Source organism: Betta splendens, chromosome 21 (assembly GCF_900634795.4).
Source record: "Betta splendens chromosome 21, fBetSpl5.4, whole genome shotgun sequence".
Classification (NCBI taxonomy): domain Eukaryota; kingdom Metazoa; phylum Chordata; class Actinopteri; order Anabantiformes; family Osphronemidae; genus Betta; species Betta splendens.
Genome location: NC_040899.1, coordinates 9,460,421 through 9,481,078, shown reverse-complemented (window position 1 = coordinate 9,481,078; position 20,658 = coordinate 9,460,421). Strand labels below are relative to the sequence as shown.

Below are 20,658 nucleotides of genomic sequence, written 5' to 3'. Positions count from 1 at the left end.
ACGCCTCTGCTCTGTCTTTCCCGTCCGCAGACAGTTCGCGGCAGCGCTGGCTGACCTGCACGAGGCGGCCAAGCTGTGTCCCAACAACCGGGAGATCCGTCGCCTGCTGGTTCGCGTGGAGGAGGAGTGTAAACAGATGCAGCGCACGCAGACCAAAGCGGGCCTCGCCGGCGCCGCAGCCGCCTGCGGCCTGCAGGCGTCGGGAGGACACGAGTCCGACCAGGAGCGCGAGGAAGGACACGGGGAGCCTCCGGAGCGCTGCTTCGCCAGGAGTGCGGAGGGCCACAGGGACGTGTTGGAGGAAGACGAAGAGGACGACGGGGCCGCGGAAGCCTGCTGGCCACACAACAGCCATTCCTACAGCAGAGTCTTACCCTCCGAGCCCGTCAGCAACAGCCTGAGCCCCAGCCCTCCCCCGGGCCCCAGCCGCCCGCCCCCCCATCGCTATCCTCGAGAGCACCGGGAGGCTGTGGCCCAGCAGGGCCTGGTCCTCCAGCCCACCAAGCAGGCACAGATCGTGAAGACCAACCAGCACATGAGCTCCATGCAGGCGGGAGGAGGGGCCACGGGGGGCCGCTCTGGCCCCCGGTCTCAGTACGCTCCCTCCAGTCCCATACCCAGCCGGCACATGTCCAGCGCGCTGAAGCCCGGCCCGGGCATCGACATCAGCCCGCTGGGCCCCCCGCCCAACGAGCCCGCGTACGGGAACCGCGTGTCGCTGGCCGCCGCCGCCGCCTCCATGGGGCACAGCTGCGAGCACGAGAACCTCCATTCGTCCCAGGCCTCCTACGCCGCCGGCAGCAGCAGCGGCTCCAGAGATCTGAGCAAAGACAGGCTGTCGGCCCACTCCGCGTCTCTGGACGGGCTGGCCTGCTCCGGTCCCGGCCCCCAGGGCAACCAGAGCGACTCTCTAAAGGAGGGTCCGTGCGGCGCAGTGGGACCTCCGGGCGGCGGCGGCGGCGGCAGCATGCGCGTGTCCAGCTCCACCAGCAGCCTGGCTTCCAGCAGCAGCCTGTCGGACAGCGGCAAACTGGGGCCCGACGTCCGCACCAAGACCAAGCCCAGCCAGCAGAGCGGCTCGGAGTACAAGCCCAGGCCCTTCATGGGCATAACCGACAAGAAGGCGCGCTTCCAGCAGCAGCAGCAGCAGCAGCAGCTGCAGCACCACAGCCTGCAGGTCGCCGGCCGCGGCTGGTTCAACCACTCGTCCGACGGCCTCTCGTGCCACGTCCTGCCGCCGCTCGACTGCGAGCCGCCGTACGCCAAGGCGGGGGGCGCCTACCCGGAGCAGCACAGGCCCCCGCCGCCTCAGGGGGGCGTGGCCGCCAGCAGCCTGCAGAACGGCACGCACGCCAAGGACTTCTGCCAAGCCTCCAACTGCTACAAAGAGCCCAAGCCGGCGCTGGCCGTGCAGCACGGCTTCATGGACGGCAACAAGCCCGCCGGCCTGCGGGAGAATCCCGCCATGCACGTCGCCGCCATGAAACCAAAGCGCTCCTTTATAGAGTCAAACGTGTAGAGACGCACGCGCTGTAACAATCTGAAGAGGAGTCGTCGCAGACGCTGTTTCGCTGTGTGAGCACAGGCTGCAGGCAGTGGATGGATGCTCCGGGACCCCCCTCCCCTCACCCGCCGCCCCCCTCCCCACTGGCGCCGTCTGTTACGTGTTCGCCACCAGTCAGACAAGCTGAAGACATTGCACTGAAGGAAGTAACAGCACGCGTACTGTACAGTCCTCATCAAAGCAAAACGGGACAGACAGCACTTTATTTACAGTCAGGCCGCTCGAGTGCTCAGTTACAGCTTCATGTTATTGCAGTTGAGTGAGTGGAAATGAGGTCCGTGAACGTCAGTCGAGTGGAAGCAGAGGGAGTCGTGGGTGAACGTCTAAGCAAGTCTGAAGAACGGGTTTAAACAGGCGCCGGTCATGTAATCAGAACATCAGCAAAAAGTTGATTTATTTCACTAATTCCATTCAGAAAGTGAAACTTGTACATTATCTTCATTCATAACACACAGACTGATATATTTCAGAAGTTTATTTCTTTTAATTGTGATGATAACTGACAACCAATGAAAACCCCACATTCAGGAACTCCGAAAATTTAAACATTAATACAAAATGTTTTGAATTTTTGAATGGAACCAATTTTTTGATGCTATTCTAATTATATGACCAGCACCTGCAGATCCTCACACTATGTATATTATACAGACTTTTACTTCTCAGTGAAGGTCTACGTCTGTGTATCGACCAGTCCAGAATTGTGTATTTTGACTTTATGCACAAAGTTGTTTAAATGGTGTTAAAGAGTCTTTGTTAAATATGTTTGTACATTATATAAATCACCAATAACATCGAAGTCCTTTCTGTATCTGCTTGTTGTTGCAGTTTAGTTTAATTTATTTACAGCGCCAACGGCTTGGTTAATTGTAAAAGCAATATATTTTATATAGTTATTTTTGCACAGCTACTAAGACATTTTACGATTCTCAGTGATGTTGCGTTCAAGTGCATGCTACAATTGCAGTTAATGTTACGGAGGATGAAACTATAAAACAAATGGCGCTGGGGGCATCAGTGCTGTTCTAGTTTGTACGGTAAATGCAATTGTTGCCATGTTTCCAGTATTGTGAGCTTTATTAGCTGTGATCACATACTGTAATAGAACATTACTGCCATAGCCACCGCGGGAGAAACCAATAAAGACCCACAGAGGAAAAAACAAACAACACGGTCTGTGGCTCTGCTCACTTAACTCAACACCACTTACCAACGCGTTCAGTAATTATGTTAAGTAGCCTTTGGTGACAGCCCATGAAACGCTGCACTTGGAGGCTGTTCTGTGTTGAAGCAGCAGCTCACGGGTCACGCTGGCACCTTCCCTCCTCACCGTGTATTAGTGTCTCACACACTGACGGACACCTCGCCTGTTGCTCCGCGGTGGAGGAGCGCTCCGGGTCAGAACGTGTCGACCCGCCGTCCGACAGAACCCAGGAATGCAGAGCACGAGTAGCCTCTCTGCTGGGCTTCCGTTTGGATGCCTGTCTGTGAAGCGCCACCAAACTCACCCAGATCAAATTTGAATGGGGCCCACAATAATTGTCAAGTGTCCCCAAAGGTCTTCAGGCCTCGGGCTGGAAGTTTCCACATTTATAATGAAGGGCACCATCAAGTCCATTGGCGCTGTTCTGCTCAACTTGCCTCCTGGATCCACAGAAAGGTCCTCGGAGGCTCTTTATTGTCGCATACGCACAGCGGGGGGTCTCCAAGCGGCGTCCAAAAGCTTTCACCAGTAGAGTATCCGATGCTGGCCTGGAAGAAAGCCTCTGCTTCATTATAGGACCTTTCTTTGCATAATCAAGCAGAAGCACTAAAGTTTAGAGTAGCCGTAACCGTCTGTGCGCATTTAAAGGAAACCGTACAGAAGCTGAACATTCACTAGTGAGTGAGGAAGTGCTTTCTTACATAATCACCATTATTCAAACTGAACTGAGGCCACAAACGACCATTGTTGGGCTAATGATGCACAGCCCATAATAAAGCAGAGTCTGAACGTTAGCGTTACAGCAGCACATGCATTCTGAATGGATTGAATTGAACAGTGGGACATTCTGGTTCTATCAGTGTGTTACTGGTTCATTACTTATTATTTACTTCAGTACCTGCTCGTCTCCAGCGCTCCAGCTCTACTGGCTGGACTTCCACCGGGTTATGGCCGTCTTCAGGGACCTGTTGGGCGTCAGGAGGGTCGTCTGCAGAGGCAGGTTCGTCATGGGGCTGCTTTTGTTCCTCCCTCGGATCCAGCTCTCGATGGACTCCCGCTCGTACGAGTATCCGTCTGTGGAGCAGACCCGCGTCGTGAGCCCTAAACGAACGCACCTGGACACAGAGAGCCGGACGCCGTCTGACCTGCAGCGATGACTGGATCCTTCATCAGCTCCCGGCTGATCGGACACAGGAACTCGTCTGGGCTCTCGGAGCCGCTCTGTTCTGCCTTCAGGGCCTCGATCCTCCGCAGCAGACGACCGCGGAGGCCCACGGAGTCTGAGGAGCAGACGCTGCGTTCAGGTTCCTGCCGGATTGCGTCACATCTTGCACCACATGCATCCAATGAACTTGCTCTTTAGTTTCCATGTGCAAACGCCAACACGCTAAAGCTAAACATTATTATTATACAAGGCACGCTTTCTAAGCCCGTGGAGCCTCGTGTATCAGTTACCAGCATCAGAGACGAGCTCCGGCTTTAAGCCAAGCAGCCGCCACTCGGCTGCTGAACCATTTAAGCTCCAGCGTTGGGTCCCTGTGATGAGGAACAAAACGCCTCGGTGCGGTTTGTCGCTGAGTCACATTTGCTGAGGGAGGCTTGATAAACCATCTGCTCCTCGCTTGAAGTTAATGACTGTGGAAATGACATGTTTGGATCATGTGATGGATCTGTGGCCCCGAGTCGCGCCAGACTCAAAAGCATCTGATCTGATCTGATCGCGTAGTTTCGCCGAAGAAGAACCGGGAGGTTGTATATGCTTCTGCTTATTAAGACGCGTGATGGGTCTGGAGTGCCCACCGCACTGAGGAAACACAGCACGAGGAAGTAAATCACAGATTGTTCAGCTCCTGCGGGAGACGCGGCCGCGCCTCCGTCAAAACGTCTCCTCGGTGAAACACGTTGAAGCCATTAAAGCCTCTGATTCATCCATTAAATTACAACAGGATGGAGCAACTCCACGGCTCCGTGGGGTCTGAGGTTTTCATGAGCCCCCTCCTGTCTCCAGATATTACTGCTTTACTGTCCACTTTACATTTAGATAGATCATCTGATGAGGAGTCACAATAAACCTGCAGAACGAGGCCGTCTCCGCTGAGACGCTGAGAATTAGAACCGAGAGAGAGGCTTCCCCCCCCCCGTTGGTCAAAGATTCATGAATATTTCATCGAGTCAAGCGCGTTTGAGCGTTTCCTCCGTCCCTCTGGCGCGTGAGGGGTTAAACGAGAAACCGAAGCGCCAAGGACACAGAGCGTCTCAACTAGTCACCGACTGAAGCGCGTCTTCCGAACTCATCGGTGCGCGCGTTTCAGGGAGAGTTACTGTTTGTCTTTAATGGGCTGAGTGGACTAATCTTATTTCCAGAGGGGCCCCATTGTGATGCACAGTAAAGGTCATCCTTTACTGTCCCTGTCTTTAAGGAGGCGAGGGATTAATTAGATCGTTCCTAAAGCGGCTTATGTCACGCCATTGAGTTGAGCGTCTTTAGGATCAACCCCCCCCCCCCGCGCGCTCCACATTCCATACGCACCGATTCCCAGCTCCGCCGCCGTCTCCCTGCTCAGCTGGCTCAGCTCCGGCCCGTCCACGTCGTGGGCTGTGAAGGCGCCGACCAGCTCCCCCAGTCCCTCGTCGCGCAGCCAGCTCCGCACGTCCTCCTCCGACCAGTCGGCGAGCAGCGGCGGCCTGCAGTGACCCGGCCGCTTCCTTCCTGCAAAACACACGGCGGGGGGTAAGGGGGGGGGGGAGCCTCCCACGGCCAAACTTATCTGATTCCGCGCAAACTATTTCCTCTCCACAGTCCAGAGAACAGAGGACGGTCGGTGCCGCCGCCCGACGATCACGCGGGGGAAGATTAATCTGGGGCTCGTTTCCCCGTCCGACGGTGCCGTCAACCCGAACGTGGCGCCGGGGAGCGAGCGGCCGCCATTTATCACGGGAGGCAGAGCCGTAGCGGCCCGTTAGCGGGGCCTCACGTCATTAGCCGCGAGGAGGAGGTGCAGGTGTAGCTCTTTAGCTTTCCAACCTCATCTTCCTGCATTTACTCGCTGGAATAAATCACATCGATCCATTCACATGATAAACAGCTCCTCCTCACATAGACGTGACCTTTTCTGGCTAAAGTCGAAAACAACGGCCCCAAACGCTGGGATACTGGATGCTATTGGCTGCTCACGCGGTAACACTAACCCCACCTTTCGCCATAGAGTGTGGAGCCTTCCAGTCTACGAGGCTGAGTCACAGAGCGACGGCTGCCAGAGCTGTTACAACCTCAGCGCTTCCCTGTGGACCGGGACCGCTCACGCTGCTTTAATTAGCGCGCACGCGCACAAACAGTATGAAGCTCCTCTTATCGTCTTCATTCTTCTCAGCCTAAAGGGTGAAGCTGCTGATGAGTGAACAGACCCAGCGAGTAGAGATGCTCCCGACCGACACCTGACACCGAAACCACACAGACCCCACTCCGTGTGACGTTTGCCCAGTGATGACAACATAACAGCCCGTCCAGCGTGGACCGAACCAATCGGGTCCAGAAGGTTTTTACATGGCATCTGCTGACATTAATGCCAATAAATACCGGCCTGATTCATTAAAGCCGCAGAGTCAATGAATTGTAACTTTTGTGCCAACACACACACACACACACACACACACACACACACACACACACACACACACACACACGGTATAGAACATGCACAGTGGATCAACTCAGAGAGAAATATTCAAACTATTTACACACACGTACACAAACCACACAACTTCAAGTAAAGGCTGTTTAACTCATAGAAGATGAAATTACCTTGGCCCGTTGTCTGCTCGGCTTCAGCTGCTGTGGAGGGACATAAAAGTGAAAAGCATTAACAGGAGACACGAGGATTAAGGCAGAGCGCTCTGGGAGGCGTCTGGGCCTCTGCGAGCTGCTGCGTGCACCCACCGCCGGCACCGATCCTCCACACGGTCACCGTGCGGTCCATGGAGCCGGCGGCCATCAAGGGGGCGGTGGGGGAGAGGGCCACGGCCGTCACGTACCTGCCGAGGGGGGAGGAGGGGGGGGGGGGGGGGGGGGGGGGGGGGGGGGCATGACCCTCGCATCCATGAGGTTTCATGTAGGAGGCCACCGGGTCACGTACCTGTCGTGCTGTTTCAGCGTGTGGAGCAGCGATCCCAGGTTCTGCGAACACAGGGTCCGGTCAGGAACGTTTGGCACGTGTGTGCGTTTACAGCAGCTCTGACAGAGAGAAGCTGGTTCTGGTGCTTCACTTACCGCTTCATACACCGCGACGCTTTTATCCACCGAGCTGTGAAATAGTTACGGAGCAAACAACAGGAATGTCATTAGGCAAACTAGTCAGAAATTAGTCAAACAGTCCGGCAGAAATAGCGTTTTTTCAGCTATGTGCTGCAAACAGATTAACCCTCAGTATGTTTGAGGCAAAGCCAGAAGCGACAGGAGACAAACATGATGATACGCAACGAAACAGCGCCCCTTGTGGCCAACTGCGGAACTGCCGCGTTTAGCACCTCAGTAACGAAGAGCGTGCGTTTGTAATGAATGTAGTAATGAATAAAATAAAATAATAAAGTAATAATAAATAATAAAATAATGAAGTAATTATTTCATAGCGAGGTAAGAAGAGGTAGGAAACTATACGTTGAGCTGCTTCCTACCCTGAGACGACCAGGTCTCCATCGCAGGAGAAGGCACAGGACAGAACTGGAGCCGTCTGGCTGGTGAGGGTGTGAAGCAGCTTGACGGCGCAGGCTGCGGGTCAACGACGCACAAGAACAAGGAAGATCAGACGTAGAACTCATCCATCCCATAGACGCTCCCTCCCTCCCCTCCGCGGAGCCAGCAAACTTTCAGCCAAAGCACTTCCTCACCACTCACTGGCTCACAGCTGTGCCCCCTGATGACAGCTGCTCAGAAACAAAAAGGCTGGTTCTCCTGTCTCCACTATGGCACAAAAGACATTACTCAATTCCTGCTACCGCTTGCAGATGAGCAGGGAGCAGAAAACTGGTTTAATTTAACATTTAGCAGTGCACTTGACAGGTTGAGGTGTGAACCGCAGACAAAAGGCGCCGCCGCTGCTGCACGCTCCTTGTGAAAGAGGACGCGAGCGCAGACATTGTTCTGTGTCCTTCCACGTGAACGCTCACGACCACAGCGGGTCAAGATGTGGGACACGTCGCATCCTCCTCGGAAACGGTAGTTACCACGGCAACGCGTGTTAGCACTAACAACGGGGCCCAATCGTACACACGTCTGGTTGGTTACACAATGTACAGGATGAGAGTAGATGAAATGTGAACATCACACACACACACACACACACACACACACACACACACACACACACACACACACACACACACACACACACACACACACACACACACACACACACACACACACACACACACACTCTTCTGCTGTATTTTGGCTGAAACTCTTAAAGTGATCCATTATTAATGAGCCGCGCTGCAGCTGATTTATTCCACACACTAATAAAATCTTTCTATTCTGCAGAGAGATTTCAAGGTTACAGCAGTCAGTGCCATCCTTCTCCATCCTCCCTCCCTCTCTCAGTGGGGGGAGGGGGGGGGGGGGGGGGTCAGGGTCAACCAACGGTACCTGCTCCTTCACGCTGAGAAACAATCCATATTTTCAGCCTGCTGTCCTGTCCACAGGAGGCCAGTCGAAACTCCACGCAGCAGCCGTCTGCAGAACACAAACAGCCACAGTCGCATTGAGAGTTTAATAGGAAAACATGAAGAAGGAAGGAGAAAAAAGGATGTGATGGACTGTGTGTGTGGAGTCACAAATCACGACTGCATCTTTCACGCTGTAAATACACTGTAGGATAACGCTTGCGCTTCTGATCCAAATACAGCGAGCAAACGGCGGCTTTTAACTAGTTCACAGCATACTACCTGAAAAACCTCACACGCCGAGTAAAATGACGCCTCCAATAATGAACCCACGCACCTATTTTGAAGACGGGCGCGGCGCTGCAGCAGGCGACGCCCAGGTCGTGGGCGTCCTTCTCAGCGTGGAGGAGCCGGACGTCCGCGTCCCACAGCTTGAGGTCTCCAGACGTGCAGCCTGTCGCGAACATCTGGCCACACGGGGAGAAGCAACAGGCCACGACGCTGGCCTCGCTCACCGCGCTGCATCTGAGACACACATCACACAGTTGGCTGCCACTTTGCAGGGAGAGCAGAGCAGCAGGGGCTGATCGGGGAACATTAATCCGGACTTCAGAACATGAGGATCGGATTTAAAGGTGAGACTGAGTTTAGAGAGGAATAATCAAAAAGCAGAACATAGGGTGTTTATGTCACGGTGGGTTATTCTGTACTTGCGTAAAGCCTTGGAGCCGAAGTCCCAGAGGGCCACGGTGCCGTCGCAGGCCCCGGCCAGCAGCAGCGAGGAGTCCGGAGCCAGCGCGCATGCGCGCACCGGGCTGCGCGACGGGTGCCGCAGCACCGCCGCCGCCTCGCCGGAGCGCGGCCGCCACGCGACGACGGAGCCGTCCGTGGAGCAGCTGAGCAGGTAGCGGCCGCAGGCGCTGAAGCAGCAGCAGTGCACGCCGTAGTCGTGGCCCGCGAGGGGGGAACACGGGAGCTCCGCGAAGTCCGCCGCGTCGTACACGCGCAGGGTTTTGTCGCCGGAGCAGGTGGCGAGCAGGGTCGGCGAGAAGGCGCAGCCGCTGACCTCGTCCGCGTGGCCGCGGAGGGTGCGGAGGAGCGAGGCCATGTTCCGCAAAAGCAGCGCTGGACTCGCGAGGTGGCGCAAAACGCTCAGACGGGCGAGCGAAGTGGGGTCGAATCCCAAACAGCTGGCGAGAGAAGAACTGAGGGACCTAAAGCACTTCCGCCTCGTGCCCACGCTGTTATCAGTCACGTGTGTTTATTATCAACACCATGTTCAAAGGTTAAACCACTAGAATACGTCGTCATATACCTTTTAATTTTAATCTGCACCACACAGTTACCACTGCTTCCACCACATTCACCTTAAAACGACTTGAGCTGCGTTCAGATTCCTCCAGGTCCAAACCGTGTCCGGTCCCAGCTGGACGCCAGCTCCACGGGGCGCCTGGCTCGGTTTGACGCAAATGCTTGGAGGCGGAACGCACCGGGTGAATTCTGTTTGGAACTTTATTCCCAGGTTTCCTATACACTCCTCCCTCCACCGTTTATTAAAGGCCACGCACTGCAACACTGAGGGGACCGCAGCGTTCGAGGTCATATTAGCACAGGTAATGTACAGTGTTAGGCAAGAATGTATTATATGCTACAATCATCACTGTGCAACGACAACAGGTTCAACACGACTGTTCCGTGGGTCCACGTCTGTTAGATATCAGGCTCTTAAACAGTAAAACACAAGCTAAACATGTACAGCACCACTTCAGTTTGTCCTCTCACACATGTACAGTAGGTGAACACTAGTACTGCTGGTATCCTCTATTCACGAAGCTGTAAACACTTTGATTGGCTTGGTCAATAGTGCCTAAAATGATCTTTACATTTTATTAAAGCTTCATCATCGTTTTTTTTTTTCTAAGAAAAGACTAGACATAAATACTAAAAATATAATAAATACACGTGAAGTATGTGGGTGGAAATGTAGTAATGAACATTAGTCAAGTCATCTTGTAGACACAAAGTGATGATAAAAAGCTGGTCACTTGTCAACTGTGGAAACGTTTGACTTCCAAAGTCAATGTTGAGTCAGTGCGTTTTCATAAAATAAAACAGTATTGCACTTCGATATGAATCCATTTAATGACTTTCCTCACTACACACAGCAGCGGCGTCCGTCCCCTCCTTACACTGCACAGCAGTTTTTAGAGCCGTGTGTGCATTCAGTTGCACACGAGGCCTCCAACGCCACGAGGGCTTAAAATGCAGAGACAGCAGCAGGGGATCCACACTCCAATCCTCTCACTTCAGGAGGTCAGTCCAACGTTCGTCGAAGAACCTCCTCATGTTGTGGCCGGCTCGTCCGATTTCTGAATTATCTTCGTTAAATTTCTCGCAGTTATCAAACACCAGGTTCACGTCGACGATGAACGCCTCCAAATTCACGTATCTGAAAATGGTCAGGAACGGTTTTAGAGTTCACGTGATCTGCACCAAGGTCACAATTCAAGCACACATACTGGTTGCTGGTGAGCTTCTCCCTGATGGTGGAGAAGTCCATGGGCCTCCTGATGACCTTCCTGTACCCGGGCACGGCCTTGTGGTCGACGGGCGTGAGGAAGGGCCAGGCGTCCTGATGGGCCTCCAGCTCGGCCAGCAGCGCCCTGACGGGACCCAACACACAGCAGTCAGCGTGAGCCCGTGCTTCTTACTGTGGTCTGGTGCCGGTACCTACCGACACGTGGCCAGCCCGTTTGAGGAACCTCTGGCCGTTTTGGCCTTTTTGGCACACGGGACGGGGCTTTCGTGCTTGGCCTGTGGGCCGGGCGGGACCTCGTCCCCCTTTCTCTTCCGGACCTCCTTGGGGGCCTTCTTGGACACGCCGTGGCTGCTGGCCGCCTCCTCCCGCGTGTGCTCTCCCACCGCAGGCGGCCTGACGCTCCGCTTCGCCTCGCCGCTTCTCTTTCCCCATGCAGCCGCCTGGATCTGGTGCTTCTGGCCACTTTCCTGAGGGATGCGGAGGCACAGAGGGCACGTCATCAGCCGCGATGCAGTTTTATGAGGCGTCACCCTTTAGGCAACGTCAAGAGTTTAATACCTTTGCCACACAGCTGGGACAGAACCAGTCGCCTTCAGGTACTGTGGTGATTTTGGGTTTGTGGCAGTACGTGTGACAGCCTTTGTCGCAGCCATCACAGAGTAAGAGCAGCTCCTCATTATCTCCTTTACCACAGATCTGGCAGTGCTGGAAACACACAATGGGTTCAGAGAAACTGACACAACAGTCCTGTATAAAACGATCACACCGTGAGCCTCTTTATAAAACAGCAGGTGGAGGAAACAAAGAACTGATGTGTCACTTACCACTTTCATGAGCGACCGCTCCCAGGAAATGGATTTCTGCAGCTTCTGGATGCAGAGCGACAGCTGAGCTGAGCTGCGGACCTCGCTGACGGCTTTGCGCCACACCCTCAACCCGGGAGCAGCCTCCTCCTCGCTGCATTCAGGTCACACAAAGTGAGACTGCAACACTGGCACACAGCGGCCACCTATACGCCCATGAACTAACTATGACGGGAGCCAACATGCTTCCAGCCTGATGTAGTCGCATGTGTTCAGATGTCAGACTCATGTTTCTTCACATACCTCCGTTCGATGTTCCTCTCCAGCTCCATCAGCCTGCTCACTGCTATGTCCAGGGGATTGTTGGGCCACCGTACCACAGGGCCAACAGGTTCTTCAGAGCTCGTTTCCCCACAGCCTTTATTATGTGGAGCTAAGGAGGAGAACAGCTTGTGCTCATGATAGACCAAATCCTCCCTCTCCGACATGGGCTCCGGGTGCATCCATCCCTGCCAATAAGACCAATACAATACACAATCAATACGAGGAGACAGATTTGACTTATTTGTACTGTAATAATGTGGAGGCTTTGGTGCTTGTACCTTGATCTGCAGACTTGCAGACACGACCTTCCTCTCCAGGTCCTCGACTTGCCGGAGCAGGCCAATGTCCACCTCCATGGCTTGGTCCTCGATGCACCAATTCTCCACTATCCTTTTACTCACCTCCTGCTTCTCTGCCATATCACCCACTGCCACCACAGATGCATGCATATTTTTAATAATTTAATGGAAATTCAAATGAAAACACTTTTATTTATATCACTGCACAGACGTCTTGTATAGGGATGTGGACGCACCATCTTTGCTGTTGGCATAGAGCTGGTTCATATCCTCCATGTGTTTTTGGATCTGTTTCTGCAAGACCTTCTCTCTGATGCCTCGGCTGTGAAGGGCCGTGGCCACACTGTGCAGTTCCTCCATGTCCGATATTCTCCACCAACCATGCAGCATCTCTGACAACACACGCAGCATCAAATAAATTAATAAATAAACCATCTATCACACACACTGTGTGGACGGTGAACAGCTTTATTCCTGCATATGAGCCACTCTTACCCTCTGGGATGGGCTGAGGACTTGGGTAGTCCTGGGTCTTGGCCACCTCCACATTAGAGACTGAGGCACAAAGAGGCGTATCGCTCGAGACCTTTGTGGTCTCATGCTTGATGACAGCGCTGTTATTAGCCAGTAAAGGCACTTTGTTCCCACTACCCTCTGTATGCTGGGAGACCAGATCCAGCATGGGGTGTGGAGACATGCCAGGGAAAGACAGGCTGAGACTTGATGCTGTACTGGGCTCGTCACACAGTGTCAGGCTGCGCTGATGAATGCCAGACTTAACTTGCTGAAAAGAAAATACACACATTTAAATTTATGGCCAATTTCCGACTATATTATTGCGCTACCACATCCATCACTATTAAAAACAGTACTTGTGCATTACAACAATATGAAGCACTACAACATTTAAAATAAATATATCTAGTTAAAAAAAAAAAAAAAGATTTTGTAGAGGAGCAACCTGAATGACGGGTGATGGTAAATTATTAATCCCAGCAGAAGCACTGTAGTTGGTTGTGGCTACAGAAGTGGGAGAGGGAGAAGAGAGGGGTTTGGTGCTGATGTGTGGAGATGAGGAGACGGATGTACAGGAGGAGGTGAGCGAGGCCTCGTCACAAGGAGAGCGAGGCAGGAGGCTAAACCACTGGCTGTTCAGTATCTTGGTAAGCTGGTCGTCATGAGGTACACGCTGGGGGCTGCAGGTTAACCAGGGACTGCCTTTGAGCTGGGGGGCCCTCAGCAAAGATGGCACGGGAGTATCTGTTTTATTAGCACTGATCACTTGCTGATAGGTCACAGACGGGGGACTGTGGGTTAATCCTCCTTGAGAGCAGGGATACAAGGGATAAGATGCACTGGCAGAAACTTTATGGCTGTTCATGTCCGTGTTAGCGTCTTGGGTTGTTTTAGCTTCTTCCAGAAGTTTGCTGAGATTAGATAGGGAGCCAGGTTTCTGGAGAAAGAGGTTGAGGCTATCCTGCTGGCCCGACGCGGCTGGATGACCGACTGGGCTCTGCGGTGTGCTGGATCCCGCTGGGTTCTGCTCCTCTTTCACACTGAAATCCTGCGCGGCCCTCTGCCGTTTCTTCTCCCGCTCCACCTCCTCCCAACCTGAGAAACCGAAAAGTCGTGTCAGACCGGCATGAATAACATGAACCTTTCTATGTAATAGGCGTTTAAAAAGCACCTTCGCCACTCTCCATGCCTTCAACAAAGACCCCCCCACACTGTGGAAGGAGCCAGTAACGCCTCTTGTAGCGATCCTGCCCAATGGTCATGGAGCGGAGTGAAACGGACGACTCAAAAAGCTTCTGTCTGATATGATTCTGTTGCTAAGAGACAGAGAGTACAGGACCTTAATTTTATCTGTGAACTAATTCACTGATAAGCTCAACACAAGGATCTCAAAGGTTTTACCTTGTATGTTTTCTCAATTTGTTTCTCCAGTTCCTCCACGCTGATTGAGTGCACGCCGTCGTCCTGGATGAAACAGTCTCATTAGTGTGACGCCAGTGGGCTGGCTGACATTTACTACAACGCTGTATTACTGAGGCTCCACTAAACACAACTTGCTGTCACTGACCTCCTCTTCACATATGTCAGTTTTCTTCCCTTTCCTTCCCCCGGATTCCTCCTCCTCTTCATCATCGTCGTCCCCTTGGTCCTCAGTGTCATCGTCTTCGTCCTCTTCCTCCTCGCTGTCTCCTTCTTTCCTCTTGCACTTGCTTGTGACAGTGGGCATGACGAGGGTGCGGTCCTCTCCCCCCACACCAACGTCTCTCTTACCTGTCCTCTTGGCATGGATGTTCCTCAGTCTTTAAGAAAAAGAAAAAAGGAACAGATGAAACATGAGATTTCTAGGTTTTCAAGATCAAGCTCTTATTTGGTTACACATCATGCCACAATACGTCACAGTAACACTTTAGACACAGCATGTACTCACTTGCGAAGCTTTCCCTCAACAGCCGACATATCTTTCTTCAGGTTGGTCATGTGATCTATATTTTTGTCGATCTCACTGCAAAGCATAGGATTGACATATTAAAATAAGATTCCTCTGTGTCCTTTATGCGTAATAACAACTAGTACCATTTGTACCACCGCAGGTATTTCTGTGATTGTTTCAAAGTGTTGCACCGTACAATATAAAATTGACGGGTTGTTTGATGTAACCTTGTGAAACACCATCAGTCAGAACTTTTTCATAATCCTTTTGATGCTTGTGTTATTTCACAAAACGTTGAGCTCTCATTAATAAAACAAAGCCGGCAGAGCGTAGCTTCTGTCCTTGTTTACACATCCATCAGAATGCGAAAGAGGTCAACTATGTGTCAAGCGGGTCAGAAAGAAACTGGTACCTGATCACAGCTTTACTGCTGCAGAGCTCATTAACCAGAAAGGCCAGGATGGAGGCCTTCTGAGATGGACTGTGGGCTTGAAAAGGCTTGGTCCTGAGGCTGAGGGTCAGAGCAGCCAGCTCGGTCTGCTCACAGTGACCCTCCATGTACTTCTGCAGGATCTCAGACACGTTGTCTCGGTTTATCTCCACGTTGGTCAAGTGGTCCCCCAAGATGGTTTTACTCTAAAAATGTTCAAAGAGTGGATTTCAGGTAGTGTTTTTAAACTGAGCTAAGACAAGATGTTTCTTTCTAATGGCGTTGTTGCCATAGGAACAGGCAATGTCAGCTGTGCTCATGCTGTTACAAAAGTTGGACACTTCCATTAGTCCTTTAAAATGAGATGTCTTATTTGGTCTCAGTCTCTGCTGTCAGATGTTGCCTAAACATCCTCAGTAATATGAAACTGCTTCTCTGCTGGCATTGCAATACTTCCAAAACAACTGAGAGCAGCATTATGCAAGTCCGTTCATGTACGCACAGAATTTGCAGGAGGAATTTACAAATCAGCAGCAATAATAACAAAGTATAAATGCAATGACAAACTCTTACCTTGTGGCCTGCAGGCAAACCAGGATCACGCACAGCTGCAGAGAGCATGCTCACCAGAAGGTCCTGCACCTTGTCTCTACTGCCCCCGATGTTCAGCAACCCCACCTGAAGGTCCCATAGGTGGATCATGCCTGATCCTCTGTCTAAGCCCAGAACTTTTCCAAAGCTGCACAGAAACTGCAGCACCACCAGGCAGTCAGAGAAGGTGCTTCCTGACAAGACCAGACCAGGGACACGGGATAACTCCGGCATTGGCTGGAAATAAATACAAAGATTTGGTTAATAATATTATTTTTTAAAATGTTCAACTTCATACTTCTGCATGTCAATGTCGGCTTTAAGCCAGCTTTTCATAAAGCATTATATTATTAATATAATTAATAATATAAATGTTTTATAAATGAATTTAGGGTGTATAACATTTTTCATGTGACTTGTTGAAATAGTTCAGATAAACAATACAAATTCAAGCCCACATGTTTTTGCTCTGAGTGTTGATAAATGTCTTCAGTGGCCACTTGGTGGCAGCCTATTAACCTAAAACTGTTTACACACCTCCAAGTAACAATGAGCATGTGTTGTTTTATACAGTACCTCATAGTAACTAAGTTTATTAAAGGTAAAATCTCACATACAGTGATTATATTGACTGATTACCATGTCATAAAATCTGCTGGGGATGGAAAATTGAATGTACTCCACAGATTGAGGCATATATAGACTTTCATTTTCATCTGCCAACAGCTCCAGAGTGTGTGAATACCTTCTGATCTGCTAAACACATGTCTTCATTGGGCTTCTTAAGCTCCTTCACTTTTTCCAGTTCCAGTCTCCTCAGCTCTAATTTTCTCTCCTTGTTTAACCGTTTCTCATCCTTCTTCTCTTTCTTCACACGCTCCTTCTCCTGAAGTCAAGAGGAACCGGGGGGTGAGAAAAATCAGTATCACAAAAAAAACAGAATGGGCAAAAGAAAAGGAACTGAGACACCCACCTCTGCCTTTTTACGGGCCTCTACAGCCTTCATAAGCATCATGTGCTGCCTCCGCCGTTCCCTTTCCTGGTTAAGGACAGAAAGAGTTTCTAAATGATTTAAAGCTTGTATTGTATCACTCAGTGTATGAAAATGATCAGAGCTACAACAAACAGTACGCCATGAAGCACATTTCATGCACAGTAGAGGTAGCAGTTGCACATTCAAGACGTTGCACATACAGTAGAGGTGCAGTCAAGGTTAAGACATGCATGAACCAAATAAAACACAATACTGAACAAAAAGCAAACGAAGGCGGCGATTCAGAAGCCACACACAAGCACAGCTGGTACTGATGAGAGTATTCTGGTAATGCGACAAAGCAAAGGCGTTCTATCATTGACTTCGTTAAAGCTTCAATAGATTTAGGGGAAATAATGACACAAATGAACAACGACAAAACAATTAGATGTCAAATTCCACATTAAGGTTTGCTCCTATTAGCTTAGTTCTGTAAAGAGCAGGTTGTTTGTTCATGCCAACAGACAGTAGGATTCATCTTTTGAAAAAGCAGAAATATAAAAATACTCGGTTCTGCAAAAGTCATGCAGGTTGACACAGCGTGACTGCAACCAACGATCGACGCAAGACAATGCGGTTACAGCAACACATTGACGATATTTAGCTGAATGTACAGAAACAAACATACCCATACCATATCTAGTCTATGTCTCTCCAACTCCTGGTAGAAAGAGTTGGCAAAGAATTAAGACATTAAAAGTCACACAAGAAAATTTATGCAAAAAATGGAGAGAAGAATAAAACAAAAATACCAGAGAGCCCCAAAATAGAATTTAACAGGACATAGTGTACAACTGATGATTAGCTGAGACCCCCTCCAGGACATCAGACTTAAACATAGTAGCAATGGGTTTTGTGTGATGAAAAAAAAACCCACCTGGTGCTTCAGTATGACAGCTTGCAGTCTTCGGATCTCTTTTTCCTTTAAGACCAAAATTAGATTAATGACAAACCACAACTTGCTGTGTATGTGTATGTTACAGTATATGCATATGTACGTATGTATACAGAAATGACTCCTCTAGTTGGTTTTTTTGCTAAACACTTATTGTTTATGAAACTCATCTTACCTTGTTCCGTTTCTCAGCCTCCAGGATCTTAGCATTAGCTGCTGCTTCTTTTTTCTTTCTCTTTGACTGTGTACAGAAAGCAAAAAGTACATTTTATTAAATACATCATAAGTAACTGAGGCACGTGTTCAGCCTGTTGTGGTCACTGATAACATCAAGACAACTAACCAATGTGATTATCGCAATAAAAAAAAAAAAGACAAAATGGTTATAGTTATTATATAGTGGCAGAAAGCAGTAAAAATAAATTATGCTAAGTTTGAACTAGTCATTATAGCCCCCGTTAAACCCCCTTTGGAGCTGCTTGCCAAGTGTGTCCACTGAAACTTGATAAAAGCTGAAATATTTCAGAGCTTCTATTAGTGAGGGGGTGTAAAATAGGTATTCACCAATCCACCATAAACTCTGAGCCACCACTTAATTAATCAAACACTGTATTTTGTATTAAGCTCCATCACAGTTCAAGAAGATTTTCAAAGTCAATGGCAGTTTTGCGAAAAACCAATTAGGCATTAGTCACATGTATTCAGTGGATGTGACCAAAAGGAGGAGGACATCATTTATGAATAGCCTTTGGTTGGACTTAAAAAAAAACCCACCAACAGCAGAAAGGAAGTATTTCACAATGTTTCTGCAATAACTTTCAGGACAAACCTCGAGAATTTGCTGCGCACGGCGTTCCTTCTCCATACGAACTTGCTGAATGCGCTTGATCTTCTCCTGGTAAAAGGATGAGGGCAAGATCAAATGAATTAACTGTTAAGTCAAGCATGTTATAGAGTGGTGGAGGAGGGCGCGCTGTGGGGGTGAAGAAGCGCAGTGGGGCCTATGCAGATGAGGCAGATGCAGGAAGGATAGCGACTTCCATATGGAATTTCAAAGCGCTTCGACTGTGCTTAAACCCGCTTCACCTTGGAGCGAACACAGATCAATATGCAAAACAGAACTGAGCAGCTACACATGGTTTACAAGCGCTGCATTAAAAATTAGACAATGCAGCCGGGAAAAAGAATGGTACCTGCTGTTTTATACTCTTTAGCTGCTCCCTCTTCTTCCGCCTCTCCTCAGCAGCCATAATGACTGCAACACAAAGACCCGTTAAGCTTGCACACAGCAGAGGCGACTTGGGCAGAACAGCAGCCGCTTACCTTGTTGCTTCTTCGCCTCTTTGGCCGCCTGCAGCATGGCCTGCTTCTCAAGTTTTCTCATCAACTTAATCTGAGCTGCCTGCCGAGCTATTTCTGCAACATGATGAAATGAAAAGTATCAAATATGAAATCAGAGCCTGGTTGTAGTCAACACTTGATCAAATGATGCCTGCCCACAGACACTCTCCAAATCAACTTTAAATGACCTCCAGAGAGTCTGGACACTTTGCAATATTATGATTTTAATATCCCTGTAGCAGGTGTTCCTAAAGCTCATCCACTGACCTTGAGCCTCCAGTTTGCGCAGCAGCTTGACGTCCCTGACGTTTTGGAAGTTGTTTTTATTGATATTTAACTTCAGATGGTCCTTCATTTCTCTGGCTCTGATGGCCTCACCTGCTGGCTCAGGGTCAGATTTGGGGCGCCGGTGATGTCGACCATCCATTGCTACTATGCTGGAAGCAATTTCATCTTCCGCCAGCAAGAACCACTGTAGACCCTGGGTAATAAAAATTTTATGAATTGTGAAAAATGTAAATCAGATTCTCGATGACTACACTATGATGATTTCTTATAAACAGAGCAGTGTTTAGGAACCGAACAACGAACAAACAAAAGAGAAAGGATGGTTTACCTCTGGTCCTTCTCTGGCTTCATAGAAGTCGCCAACTTTCATTTTTGAACTAAAGCTGAAGTTATCTCGCGAGATTTTGGTTATTCCATTCCGGACTAAGTACTGCACACAAAACAATAAGAAATATCATTTATACACTGGAAGAACTTTGGGTTACAAACCTTTCACCTAAAGGCAATTATATAATGTACATCTCCAGCAATACAGTTACAATAAAACCTTTGAGTCAAATCTAAAAGGTTCCTTCTAGAGGTTTTGAAACCAACTGAACAAGTTAATTTACCTTGATGACATCAGGATACTGACGCAGCTTCTTCCCACATGGGGCAAAGTAAGCAACCTCCCCCTGTAGGCGACCTGCCACTGCTCTGATCCGGGTTTCTCTCTGCCACCTGTACCAAGAAAGGCAAAAAGGTAAAGGTTTCTAACACAGGAAGGTCTCCTCCTGCAGTAGGAGGACTGGGACAGATTCAGTATTACTGGAGTTTACAGTAGATGCTGCCTCTTTCACACTGCAAGTAAATTATGTCTGTACAGCTGTGTGGTTTGTGGTCCTGCAAAGCCCTTGACCTTTTTAGTAATCAGACTCCTAAACAGCCATGAGCCAAGTGGGGCAATCCCTCACTCTGCCCATGAGCTCTGCTGGAGAGCAGCCACGGCTTATGTTGAAGACATGTAGGCTGTTATTCCAGACAGAGCAGGGGCTGAAATACGGCCCTGTGGCGTCTGTTTCCTGTGAACCTGCTGATGAAAAACATCCGCAGAAGATGAAAGGCCGCTCTGATCCAAGGCTGCAGACGTCGTGGTCAGAGAGCTGCTAATGTTGCATGTATGCGCTGAAGCTGGATTTAATTAACCCTTTATGTTGAACTGCTGGGCCTCATTTCATTTCCTCCCCACTATAATTATTATGACTTA

General features: G+C 50.0%; 3 protein-coding genes and 1 long non-coding RNA gene across 14 annotated transcripts in view; 2 read left to right on the top strand and 2 right to left on the bottom strand.

Moving 5' to 3' along the window:
- The window catches only part of tanc1b (tetratricopeptide repeat, ankyrin repeat and coiled-coil containing 1b), a 57,552-nt gene extending 55,177 nt beyond the window's left edge, over nucleotides 1–2,375 (top strand). For all 6 annotated transcript variants that reach the window (XM_041068711.2, XM_029135773.2, XM_029135770.2 and 3 more), the window contains one exon: nucleotides 31–2,375. In XM_041068711.2, the coding sequence (XP_040924645.1) occupies nucleotides 31–1,519 (1,489 nt within the window). In that variant the 3' untranslated portion in view covers nucleotides 1,520–2,375. The remainder of the gene's footprint in view (nucleotides 1–30) is intronic.
- LOC114846751 (WD repeat, SAM and U-box domain-containing protein 1-like) lies at nucleotides 2,365–9,531 on the bottom strand. Of its 2 annotated transcripts, XM_029135777.3 has the most exons (12): nucleotides 9,134–9,531; nucleotides 8,761–8,948; nucleotides 8,407–8,493; nucleotides 7,440–7,533; nucleotides 7,036–7,069; nucleotides 6,902–6,942; nucleotides 6,706–6,800; nucleotides 6,571–6,600; nucleotides 5,299–5,478; nucleotides 3,914–4,048; nucleotides 3,667–3,842; nucleotides 2,365–3,316 (listed from the first exon to the last, which is right to left on the bottom strand). In XM_029135777.3, exons 1-11 carry the CDS (start codon nucleotides 9,529–9,531, stop codon nucleotides 3,691–3,693), a joined length of 1,434 nt encoding a protein of 477 aa, XP_028991610.1. In that variant the 3' UTR covers nucleotides 2,365–3,316; nucleotides 3,667–3,690. The 2 variants fall into 2 exon arrangements, with proteins under 2 accessions (XP_028991610.1, XP_028991608.1); XM_029135775.3 differs by having other exon boundaries at nucleotides 6,902–7,069.
- On the top strand, nucleotides 8,872–10,349 carry LOC129603473 (uncharacterized). The gene is made up of 2 exons (XR_008693354.1): nucleotides 8,872–9,058; nucleotides 9,144–10,349. It is a non-coding gene; the product is annotated as an uncharacterized LOC129603473 (long non-coding RNA).
- Nucleotides 10,350–10,540: 191 nt separating this feature from the next.
- LOC114846748 (bromodomain adjacent to zinc finger domain protein 2B) overlaps nucleotides 10,541–20,658 on the bottom strand; it is a 28,503-nt gene continuing 18,385 nt past the window's right edge. For 3 of the 5 annotated variants that reach the window (XM_029135765.3, XM_029135767.3, XM_041068709.2), the window contains exons 12-38: nucleotides 20,024–20,132; nucleotides 19,741–19,842; nucleotides 19,392–19,605; nucleotides 19,107–19,199; nucleotides 18,977–19,038; nucleotides 18,613–18,678; nucleotides 17,959–18,024; nucleotides 17,766–17,810; nucleotides 17,517–17,549; nucleotides 16,829–16,894; nucleotides 16,601–16,741; nucleotides 15,838–16,092; nucleotides 15,247–15,470; nucleotides 14,832–14,906; nucleotides 14,472–14,703; nucleotides 14,306–14,368; nucleotides 14,076–14,220; nucleotides 13,350–13,999; nucleotides 12,884–13,172; nucleotides 12,625–12,780; nucleotides 12,368–12,516; nucleotides 12,069–12,274; nucleotides 11,787–11,919; nucleotides 11,521–11,667; nucleotides 11,158–11,429; nucleotides 10,943–11,086; nucleotides 10,541–10,872 (exon numbers count right to left, since the gene is read on the bottom strand). In XM_029135765.3, the coding sequence (XP_028991598.1) occupies nucleotides 10,725–10,872; nucleotides 10,943–11,086; nucleotides 11,158–11,429; nucleotides 11,521–11,667; nucleotides 11,787–11,919; nucleotides 12,069–12,274; nucleotides 12,368–12,516; nucleotides 12,625–12,780; nucleotides 12,884–13,172; nucleotides 13,350–13,999; nucleotides 14,076–14,220; nucleotides 14,306–14,368; nucleotides 14,472–14,703; nucleotides 14,832–14,906; nucleotides 15,247–15,470; nucleotides 15,838–16,092; nucleotides 16,601–16,741; nucleotides 16,829–16,894; nucleotides 17,517–17,549; nucleotides 17,766–17,810; nucleotides 17,959–18,024; nucleotides 18,613–18,678; nucleotides 18,977–19,038; nucleotides 19,107–19,199; nucleotides 19,392–19,605; nucleotides 19,741–19,842; nucleotides 20,024–20,132 (4,285 nt within the window). In that variant the 3' untranslated portion in view covers nucleotides 10,541–10,724. The remainder of the gene's footprint in view (nucleotides 10,873–10,942; nucleotides 11,087–11,157; nucleotides 11,430–11,520; nucleotides 11,668–11,786; nucleotides 11,920–12,068; nucleotides 12,275–12,367; nucleotides 12,517–12,624; nucleotides 12,781–12,883; nucleotides 13,173–13,349; nucleotides 14,000–14,075; nucleotides 14,221–14,305; nucleotides 14,369–14,471; nucleotides 14,704–14,831; nucleotides 14,907–15,246; nucleotides 15,471–15,837; nucleotides 16,093–16,600; nucleotides 16,742–16,828; nucleotides 16,895–17,516; nucleotides 17,550–17,765; nucleotides 17,811–17,958; nucleotides 18,025–18,612; nucleotides 18,679–18,976; nucleotides 19,039–19,106; nucleotides 19,200–19,391; nucleotides 19,606–19,740; nucleotides 19,843–20,023; nucleotides 20,133–20,658) is intronic. The other 2 variants (XM_029135768.3, XM_029135769.3) reach the window with 2 other exon arrangements.